Genomic DNA, 11,002 nt, shown 5'->3' with positions numbered 1-11,002 from the left:
TGGGCAGACGAGGCCAAGTGCTGGGAAATGGGACTGCAATAGCCAGGAGGTTGTTTTTGACTGGCGCCGACTCGATGGGCCGAGGGGTCTTTTCTGTGCTCTCGGCCTCTGTGACGACGGGCGAGGTTCTCTGGCCTCACCGTGCTGGGATTCTCAGTGTCACGAGGGAGCAAGCCGTAGGCCGGGATCCCGCTGCTTTCCCATTGAATCCACCCCACTCCGCCGGGAAACCCACAACCAAGATGCGTTGTCGGCGAGACCATCGATCTCGATGGTGTGATCCGCCAGATCTCGCCCTATGACTCTGATTATTATTCTTAATTATTATGACAGTTCATTATTGCTGTTAATAAGATCATTATTCATTGTCGCCATTCATCTAATTATTATTAATCGTATTATTGTTTTTATTACATTGTTATCAGTTATTAGAACATAGAACATACAGTGCAGAAGGAGGCCATTCGGCCCATCGAGTCTACACCGACCCACTTAAGCCCTCACTTCCGTCCTATCCCCGTAACCCAATAACCCCTCCTAACATTTTTGGTCACTACGGGCAATTTAGCACGGCCAATCCACCTAACCCGCAGGTCTTTGGACTGTGGGAGGAAACCGGAGCACCCGGAGGAAACCCACGCAGACACGGGGAGAACGCACAGACAGTGACCCAAGCCGGGAATCGAACCTGGGACCCTGGCGCTGTGAGGCCACAGTGCTGTCCACGTGTGCTACCGTGCTGCCCAAATTCTTATGAATATTCTGCTCATTATCACTGATTTGTCTAGAGTTGTGTTCAGGGCCTGGGAGTCGGAGGTCAGGAGGGGGTGTTTGCAAGTGGCCGAAGTCTGAGCGTCCGATTCCATTCATGGTGAGGTCATGGGCCGAAGGTCGCGGCCACAGGTTGGCGTCGGTCTCTACCGCGCTGGGTTATGGTGGCGGGGGGAGGACTCCCCTGAAGTTACAGACCGAGGGCTGGCACGGATTCATCTCTCGGAGTCATGACGGTACAGGAAGAGGCCATTCTGGCCATCGAGGAAAATGCCGGCTCTCCAGTAGAGCAATGCAGTTGAACCCGTTTCCATCCCCAATCTCGCTCCCTCCTTCTCCCCCTCGCTCTCTATCTCTCTCTCCCCCCTCCCACTCCCTCTCTCTCTTTGTCTCTGCACACTCATTCTCCTCGAGCGCCCGGCTCAATTTCCTTTTTGAAATTATCCGCACCAACACCGCCCCCACCCCCACCTTTTCCCAGAAGCTGACATCTGTGTCCCCTCTAGACCTTGTACCATCAGCTGACAGGAACAGCATTCTCTTGCCTACCATCTCCAAACCTGCCCCAATCTTCTACTCCCGGAATACTGTGAACAGTTTCCTTATCTAAGGAAAGATATCCAGGCTTTGGAGGCAGTCCAGAGAAGGTCCACTTGATCCCGGGAATGGAGGGATTTTGTTATAAGGAGGGGTTGAGTAGGCCGGGGCCTGTACTCATTGGGAGTTCAGAAGAATGAGAGGCGACCTTATTGAGACAGAGAGGATTCTGGGATTGACGGGGTCGATGCTGAGAGGATGTTTCCTCTTGTGGGAGAGTCCAGGACCAGAGAGGGCAGAATCTCAGAGTCAGGAGGGCGCCCATTTGAGACAGAGATGGTTGTGCTGTGATTCACTGACTGACCACCAGGAATCTCATTAGCAAATAAGTGAATGTTAGAGTCAGGTGACCTCAGACTGACTGGAGAGCTGGAAGAGAGAGGTTGCTTGTGCATGTTAATACTGTTATTCATCTGTTGTTTTGTAAATAGTTGAGCCACGGTTAATGTTAATGAATCGTTTGTGGCTTTAGCTCCAAGTGTTCTTGTAATATAAATCGGGCCATCCGACAAGATCATTACATGGTACCAGGATTGGATGGTATTAAACACAAAGGAAAAAAAAATGACCTGCCTGCGACGAGATCCAGAGAGATTTGAAGATTTCGCAGACTACAAGAATGAACTACATGGAGTCACTGAAGCCACCAATGAGTCTCAAATTTCACGGTAATGTGAACGGCAACTGGCGGGTGTCTAAACAACAATTTAATCTGTTTCTCACTGCAGTAAATTTCGGAGGCCAATCAGATTTGTGGAAGCTAGCGATGCTCCTAACGACGGCAGGGCCCGAAGCAATTGCTGTGTTTAATATATTTAAATTTGCAAACGATGAAGAGAGTAAAAATTTTAACAAAGTAATTCTGATTGACTCAATTTGTAGATTTGGATTATTTGTACATAATATGCTTGCTGTTTTTTATATATATTTGTTAAACCAGTTTAAAACATTTTAAAGAAAAAAATAATACTGTTAGACTCACAGGCTAATGATATCATATGTAAATATACTGACGATAATGTATTAATTTATTCCTTCAAAGGAAAGGGATGTGGTGATGTCATGGCTGTATTGTAATTCACCGACTGACCACACAACATTGAAGCAAAACAACAGATAAAGAACAGTATGAACATGCACAAGCAACCTCTCTCTTCCAGCTTTCCAGTCAGTCTGAGGTCACCTGACTCTAATAATAACAATCGCTTATCGTCACAAGTAGGCTTCAATGCAGTTACTGTGAAAAGCCCCTAGTCGCCACATTCCGGCGTCTGCTCGGGGAGGCCAGTACCAGAATTGAACCCGCGCTGCTGCCTTGTTCTGCATTACAAGACAGCTGTTTAGCCCACTGTGCTAAACCAGCCCCATTAATAATAACCTTTTATTGTCACAAGTTGGGCAGCAGGGTAGCACAAGCGGATAGTACTGTGGCTTCACAGCGCCAGGGTCCCAGGTTCGATTCCCGGCTTGGGTCACTGTCTGTGCGGAGTCTGCACGTTCTCCCCGTGTCTGCGTGGGTTTCCTCCGGTTTCCTCCCACAGTCCAAAGACGTGCAGGTTAGGTGGATTGGCCATGATAAATTGCCCTTAGTGACCAAGAAGGTTAGGAGGGGTTATTGGGTTACGGGGATAGGGTGGAAGTGAGGGCTTAAGTGGGTCGGTGCAGACTCGATGGGCCGAATGGCCTCCTGCTGCACTGTATGTTCTAAAAAGTATGCATTTTACTGTGAAAAGCCACTAGCCGCCACATTCCGCTTCCTGTTCGGTTAAGCTGGCACGGGAATTGAACCCGCGTTGCTGGCCTTGTTCTGCATCACAAACCAGCTGTCTAGCCCACTGAGCTAGACCAGCACTGCATTCACTTATATACGAATGAGACTCCTAGTGGTCAGTCAGTGAATTACAACACAACCATGATATCACGACAGAGATGACGAGGAATTTCTTCTGTCAGAGGGGAGTGAATCTGTGGAATTCTTTACCACAGAGAGGCTGTAGAGGCTGGGCCGTTAAGTATGATCAATGCTCCCCCTCATCCCTAGTGCCACCCTGGTAAATCTGCCTCCCTACCCTTTCATGGACCCTCGCATGCTTCCAAAAAGTGGGGTGACATTTCCCCCTTGCCCCTCTGCCCCCCCCCCCCCCCCACACACACACTTCTCCCTCCGCTCCCATACCTCTCTCTCTCTTTACCCTCCCTACTCCTCAACCAGATTGCCCCATTTACCTTCGATATCGTCACCCTTCCTCATCTAACCTCGGCCTTGACGGATTGGGAAGGAGGGATAGAATCCTGACACTCAAAGTCGTAGAGGCTGTTCTGGGCCAGGCGAGCAGTCCCAGCTACCCAAAAAAGTGGACAATGTAGCAGAAAATAATTTATTAATTTTGAATTACAAAGTTGGAGAATGAAAAATAAAGCTCTACAGCATTTCAAAATGGCGGCAGGTGGGTGCAGGGACCCGAGTGAGTCGCTCCCGGAGCGCGGGGCACTTCCCCCTCCTGCCCCGTCTCCACCTGTTCACCGTATCCCCAAGCTGGACCAGCTCAAACTCCGTGAGGCCCCCGCCAGCCTCATGGCCTCTCGTTGGCATGCTCGTTGCCTCTTTTGCGCTGGAAGCGGCCCTGCCTCATGAACTTGTTGAAGAGGAAAGCCTTGGAGAACATGTCCTGGTCGATTTCCGTGTAGACGTCCTGAATGTCGTCCGCCCGGCCCCAGGCCTTCCCCTTGCTGTGCCCCCCGGTGCATAATGAGCCCGAGGCCTCGCCCTCCTCCACGCTGGAATGAGCCACCACAAGTTTGAAGCCCTCGTCCGGCCTGTCCGAGACGGCTTTGACAGCGCTCAGCAGCTCGGGGCCTAGAAGGACGTCATCGCTCACTGGCCCCTCCTCTCCCACCTCCCCGAGCCGGGCAATCTGGGCCTCAGTGTCTGTGTCCCCCTCGAAGTCGGATGGGCCCTCGCCCGGCGTGTAGAAACTCCCGTGGCTGAAATCCTCGCTCAGGCAAGGGGAGGAAGCGCACAGCGCGTGGCAGGAGCCACCATCTTGGGATTCAGCCAGTAGGTCACTGGAGCCATCATCTTGGGTATCCACCAACAGGTCGATACTGCTGCCATCATGACTGTCTGCCAGCAGGTCACTACAGCTACCATCTTGAGTGTATGCCAACTGGCCACTAAAACCGCCATCTTGTGTTGCTGCTGCCATGTCATCAGAGCCCCCATCTTGGATGTCCACCATTACATCATTCGAGCTGCCATCTTGGATGTCCACCATTACATCACCCAAGTCACCATCTTTGGTGTCCGTCCTTGCATCAATCATGCCACCATCTTGGGTGTCTGCAATTATTCCATGGGAGCCACCATCTTGATTGTCTGCCATTACATCACTCAATCCACCATCTTTTGTGTCTGACATTACATCAATCATGTCGCCATCTTTGGTGTCTGAAATTATTCCACTGGAGCCACCTTCTTGATTGACCGCCATTACATCACTCAATCCGCCATCCTGGTTGTCTGCCATTATATCACTCAAGGCACCGCCATCTTGTGTGTACGGCACTATGTCATTCAAGCAGCCATCTTGGATTTCGGCCATAATGTCACGCAGGCTGCCATCTCGTGAGTCTGCCATTATTTCACTCAATCTCCCATCTTGTGTGTCGGCCATTGTGTCACTCAAGCTGCCATCTTGTGTGTCGGCCATTATGTCACTCAAGCCGCCATCTTGTGTGTCGGCCATTAAGTCACTCAAGCCGCCATCTTGTGTGTCGGCCATTATGTCACTCAATCTGCCATCTTGTGTGTCGGCCATTATGTCACTCAATCTGCCATCTTGTGTGTCGGCCATTAAGTCGCTAAATCTGGCATCTTGTGTGTCGGCCATTATGTCACTCAAGCTGCCATCTTGTGAGTCCGTCATTATGTCACTCAAGCTGCCATCTTGTGAGTCCGTCATTATGTCACTCAAGCTGCCATCTTGTGAGTCCGTCATTATGTCACTCAAGCTGCCATCTTGTGAGTCCGTCATTACATCACTTGAGCCCGAGGCGGGGGAGGGGGTACGGATCGCTTTCTTCAGGCAGGACGTCCGGCGCTTGAAGGTCGGCGGCCGTGCCCGCAGCTCCTCGGCGCGAGTGGGCCAAGCTGGGCCATGGGCATCCAGACCCAGGGTGAAGGTCACTCGGCTGGAGGCGGTCTTGGTGACCTTGCGGCGCTCGCCAGTCCCCACGGCGGTCGATGGCCCGCTTTCCCCCGGCGTCTCGGAGGCCTGATCCAGGGGTGACCCCGAGCCACCTGCAAACCTCTCGCCCTGCGGCCCAGGGAGGGGGCTGGGGCTCAGCACGGTGGGCATTCCTGAGGACAGCATGGCCAACGCGAGGACGCTGAGCCTAGGTTCTCCTTCCTCACGCTCTGACTCAGCCGGAGTTGGGCTGGCCGTTCCTGCCGGTGGCGTCCGCTGCAAACCGGTCTCCTGTGGTGGTGTCGCGGCTGCTGGTGACAGAAACATCAACATTTTCCATGAGCAGATGCTGGATATATACCAGGCTGGAAGCCATTCAGCCCATTGCATTACTGTTTACATAGGATAAATAGCATATTCAGACGAACCACTCTCTGCTGCTGTTCGTTCCTCACTCAATCCTCCGCCCGTCCCTCCTCATTTCAATCTACCACAGTATACCTTCTATTGATATCACCTTAAACATATCGACACAAATCTCAACCACTCCCCGTGGGAGTTCCACATTCTCCCCACTCCCCGAGGGAGCGAGTCCCACATTCTCCCCACTCCCCGTGGGAGCGAGACCCACATTCTCCCCACTCCCCGTGGGAGCGTGTCCCACATTCTCCCCGCTCCCCGTGGGAGCGAGTTCCACATTCCCCCCCACTCCCCGTGGGAGCGAGTTCCACATTCTCCCCACTCCCCCTGGGAGCGAGTCCCACATTCTCCCCGTGGGAGCGAGTCCCACATTCTCCCCGCTCCCCGTGGGAGCGAGTTCCACATTCCCCCCCACTCCCCCTGGGAGCGAGTCCCACATTCTCCCCGTGGGAGTGAGTCCCACATTCTCCCCACTCCCCCTGGCAGTGAGTCCCACATTCTCCCCACTCCCCGTGGGAGCGAGTCCCACAATCCCCCCCTCCCCCAGGGAGCAAGTTCCACATTCTCCCCACTCCCCGTGGGAGCGAGTTCCGCATTCTCCCCACTCCCCGTGGGAGCGAGTCCCACACTCTCCCCACTCCCCGTGGGAGCGAGTTCCACATTCTCCCCACTCCCCGTGGGAGCGAGTCCCACATTCTCCCCACTCCCCGTGGGAGCGAGTTCCACACTCTCCCCACTCCCCGTGGGAGCGATTCCCACATTCTCCCCACTCCCCGTGGGACCGAGTTCCACATTCCCCCCACTCCCCGTGGGACCGAGTTCCATATTACATAGTCACACTCTCACACATTCACTTACACACACATAAAACTCACACACACACAAACACTCCTGCACCCACACACACACACACTCACAAACACACCCAAAAGCTCACGCACAATCCCACACACAGACTCACACACATGTGCACGCACACTCACAAACACTCACACACATATTCACAGACACATTCATGCATGCACACTTGTACACACGTACACACACTCACGCAAACACACACTGACACACTCAAACACTTGCTCACTCACGCACACGCTCCCCAAAACACACACACAAACACCCCTACACCCATGCACGCACACAAACGCACTCTCACATGCACAATCATATACGCACAAACACACACGCACAAGAATTCACTCACACTCACTCACAGATTCACGCATACTCACAAACTCACATACACACTCACCAGCACTCGCGCACACCCTCTCATTCATAAATAAAAGACACACTCACTCATACAGGAACACACAAACACTCCAGCATGCAGACACATGCACATACACTCGCACACACTGATGCACCCTGATACACACAAACATGCACACACACGAACACTCAGTCACACGCACACACAAAAACACAAACACTCCTGCACACACACACTTGCGTACACACTCACACACACACATACCCATTTTCACACTCACAAACACAGACAGAGACGCACACACACACACACATACATGCACACATACGAACACACTCGCAAATACACACATTCGCACGCACGTGTTCACACATGCACACTCACACACGCAGTTACACAAATACTCATACATATACACTCACAAAATCCTCACAGATAACACACACACATATGCACACACAAAAACACACTCACTCACAGACACACTCTCATGCTCACTCACCAACACACACACTCTCAAACTCAACTCATGCACAGGCACACACAAATGAATGAAAATGAAAATCGCTTATTGTCACAAGTCGGCTTCAAATGAAGTTACTGTGAAAAGCCCCTAGTCGCCACATTCCAGCGCCTGTTCGGGGAGGCTGGTACGGGAATTGAACCGTGCTGCTGGCCTGCCTTGGTCTGCTTTCAAAGCCAGCGACTTAGCCCTGTGCTGTGCATACATACTCACAAACACACACTCACACGCACACGCATGCTCTCTCACAGACACAAACATATGCACACCTGCTTACACACACACTCTCACACATCCACAAGACACACACACACGTACACACTCACAAGTGTACACACATTTTATCACATACACACACAATCATACACAAGCATATGCACACACACACACTCAGAGAAGCACTCACACTCAAACACACTCACACACAACAATCTCACGCAGATTTAAAAAAATGTTTTAATTTAGAGTACCCAATTCAATTTTTCCAATTAAGGGGCAATTTAGCCGCGGCCAATCCACCTATCCGCACATCTTTGGGTTGTGGGGGCGAAACCCACGCAGACACGGGGAGAATGTGCAAACTCCACACGGACAGAGACCCGGGGTCGGGATCGAACCTGGGACCTCAGCGCCGTGAGGCTGCAGTGCTAACCACTGCGCCGCCGTGCTGCCCTAATCTCATGCAGACTCACGCATCCTGCCACACACACACAACCACATGTACTGTCAAACACACTCAGAGACACATCTCACACACATAACAATATAACGTAGACTCACACATTGCCACACATACACACACACACATTGTCACACACACATTGTCACACACATACACTCACACATTGTCACACACACATTGTCACACACATACACACTCACACATTGTCACACACACATTGTCACACAAATACACACTCACACACACACTCACATACACACTCACACATACACACTCACTCACACACACACTCACACACACACTCACAAACATACACACACATATACACACTCACACATTGTCACACACTCACACACACTCACAAACATACACACACATATACACACTCACACATTGTCACACACACACACATTGTCACACACATACACAAATACACACTCACACATTGTCACACACATACACACACACATTGTCACACACATTGTCACACACATGCACACTCACACATGCACACACTCATACACATTCAAACACACACAAACAAAAACAAACAGAGACACACTCAACATACACACACATTTACGCTCTCACAAACACGAACACGTATACATACACACTCAGTGACACACACTCAAATATATTCACACATACATCGTTGCTCACACAGCAATACACACATTCAAACACACTCTCTCTCTCAATCATAGAATCATAGAATTTACAGTGCAGAAGGAGGCCATTCGGCCCATCGAGTCTGCACCGGCTCTTGGAAAGAGCACCCTCCCCAAGCCCACACCTCCACCCCATCCCCGTAACCCAATAAGCCCACCTAACCTGAGGGCAATTTATCATAGCCAATCCACCTAACCGGCACATCTTTGGACTATGGGAGGAAACCGGAGCACCCGGAGGAAACCCACGCACACACGGGGAGAACGTGCAGACTCCGCACAGACAGTGACCCAAGCCGGGAATCGAACCTGGGAACCTGGAGCTGTAAAGCAACAGTGCTAACCACTGTGCTATCGTACCTCCCTCGTTCCAACACACAAACGCGCACTTAAATGCACACACACTGAGATATACACACACACACACATACATGCACATACATGCCTACTTGTGACACTAATAAAGATTATTAAATAATTATGATGCTCTCACACACTCACAAACACACTTACACACACACACACACACTCACGTTCACACTCTCATTCATTCTCTCGCACACACTCAAAACACACACACACGTGACCCGCAAAATGGTTCACATGGAATACTTATCCTGCCCCCCCCCCCCCCGCCCCTAAAGGGTTGGATGTTTGGGGGTGGGGTAGGCCTTGGGGGTGGTCCCAGGTGGCGGACTTACCGAAGCTGGCCGCACAGGGCTCCAGGGGTCCTTCATCCAGCAGCAGGTTCCTTAGTCGACTGCATCGTTCGCCGGGGCTGCCCTCCCTCAGTAGCCAGCTGGCGGAAGGTTCCGGCGCCTCGCTGGGCTCTGTCAGCTCCTGGATGCGCCGCAGCGCCCGGCGGCCCTTATCGTAAAGCAGGCGGGCGGGCAGGGCGCCGTGGGGCGGGGAGCCCCTGCTGGCCTGCGGCAGCCGGAAGAGCCTCTCAAAGGCTCCGGGGCCATCCGCCGAGCCCGCCCCAGCCGCCCCTCCCAGGCCTAAGGCCGCCGGGCGGAGACGGCGTTCAAGTTGCAAGGTGGGGAAGAGCGCCGGGAAGAGGCTGAAAGCTCCAAAGGGGCTCCCGGAATCGTCCACCCTCTGGCATTCCTCTCCATCCTCTCGACTCTCACCTGCGGAGTCAGGAAGGGAAAAAACAAGAATGAGTCACTTTCGGCAGCACAGGGCCCGAATATTGCTGAAAAGAGGGAAAGGTGCTGCTGAATCTTTCCACATGGCACTCATCAGGACAAACAATTTGAAAGGATGGGTGCGTCAGCATTTCACGTCGCTGTTACCCAACGGCTTTGCGGGGATATCCATTTTGCACCAACATGAAGCCGCCATCGGTTCAAAAGGACGTTGCTGCCAACCGAGCAACGTCATGCAAGGATCTCGGCGCCAGTCCTTAAATGCCAGGGGACCCGACAATTGACCGATTAAAACAAAATGGCACGTTTGGGCCAAAATGGCACATTGAATACTCTGCCCAACCCCCACTCCCCCCTTTGGTTGTCCGTGATGGGGTGGGGGGGAGTGGGGGTTGGGCAGAGTATTCAAACCAGCCCGTGCCCGCAAAAAAAAAAACAAAGCAAAACGCCTGGTGTTAGAACGTGATTCCGCCATGAGGCAGCACCCGCCGAGCAACCCTGAGTACGCTACGCCAACACCGATTTAAAGACAATCGATCAAGCTCGTGACTGTGGCTCGTTATGCCTCGAGGTGATGTACATTCGCACGCAGGGACCCGTCCTCTGCAAACACGCGCGCAAATAGTGTCCCGGGTTTTGCGTCTTTTTTATTTGAATGTCCTCTGGGGGGACTTGGGGGAACCGATAGATCTCAATTGTGCCCTCATGGAAACGCCACACTCGGCTTTTCCTTTTAATAGTCTTTATTGTCACAAGTAATCTTAAATTACAATGACGTTACTGTGAA

General features: G+C 52.0%; 1 protein-coding gene across 1 annotated transcript in view; it reads right to left on the bottom strand.

The window, feature by feature from the left end:
- Positions 1-3,799: 3,799 nt before the first annotated feature.
- Positions 3,800-11,002, bottom strand: part of LOC140406947 (uncharacterized) — a 28,585-nt gene continuing 21,382 nt past the window's right edge. The window contains exons 3-4 of the mRNA XM_072494786.1: positions 9,769-10,197; positions 3,800-5,866 (exon numbers count right to left, since the gene is read on the bottom strand). Of these exons, the coding sequence (XP_072350887.1) occupies positions 3,942-5,866; positions 9,769-10,197 (2,354 nt within the window). The 3' untranslated portion in view covers positions 3,800-3,941. The remainder of the gene's footprint in view (positions 5,867-9,768; positions 10,198-11,002) is intronic.

This window comes from Scyliorhinus torazame, unplaced genomic scaffold, assembly GCF_047496885.1.
Source record: "Scyliorhinus torazame isolate Kashiwa2021f unplaced genomic scaffold, sScyTor2.1 scaffold_1053, whole genome shotgun sequence".
In the NCBI taxonomy this organism is placed as follows: Eukaryota; Metazoa; Chordata; class Chondrichthyes; order Carcharhiniformes; family Scyliorhinidae; genus Scyliorhinus; species Scyliorhinus torazame.
Note: the sequence above shows the minus strand (reverse complement) of the source record. Positions and strands in the feature narration are given on the sequence as shown.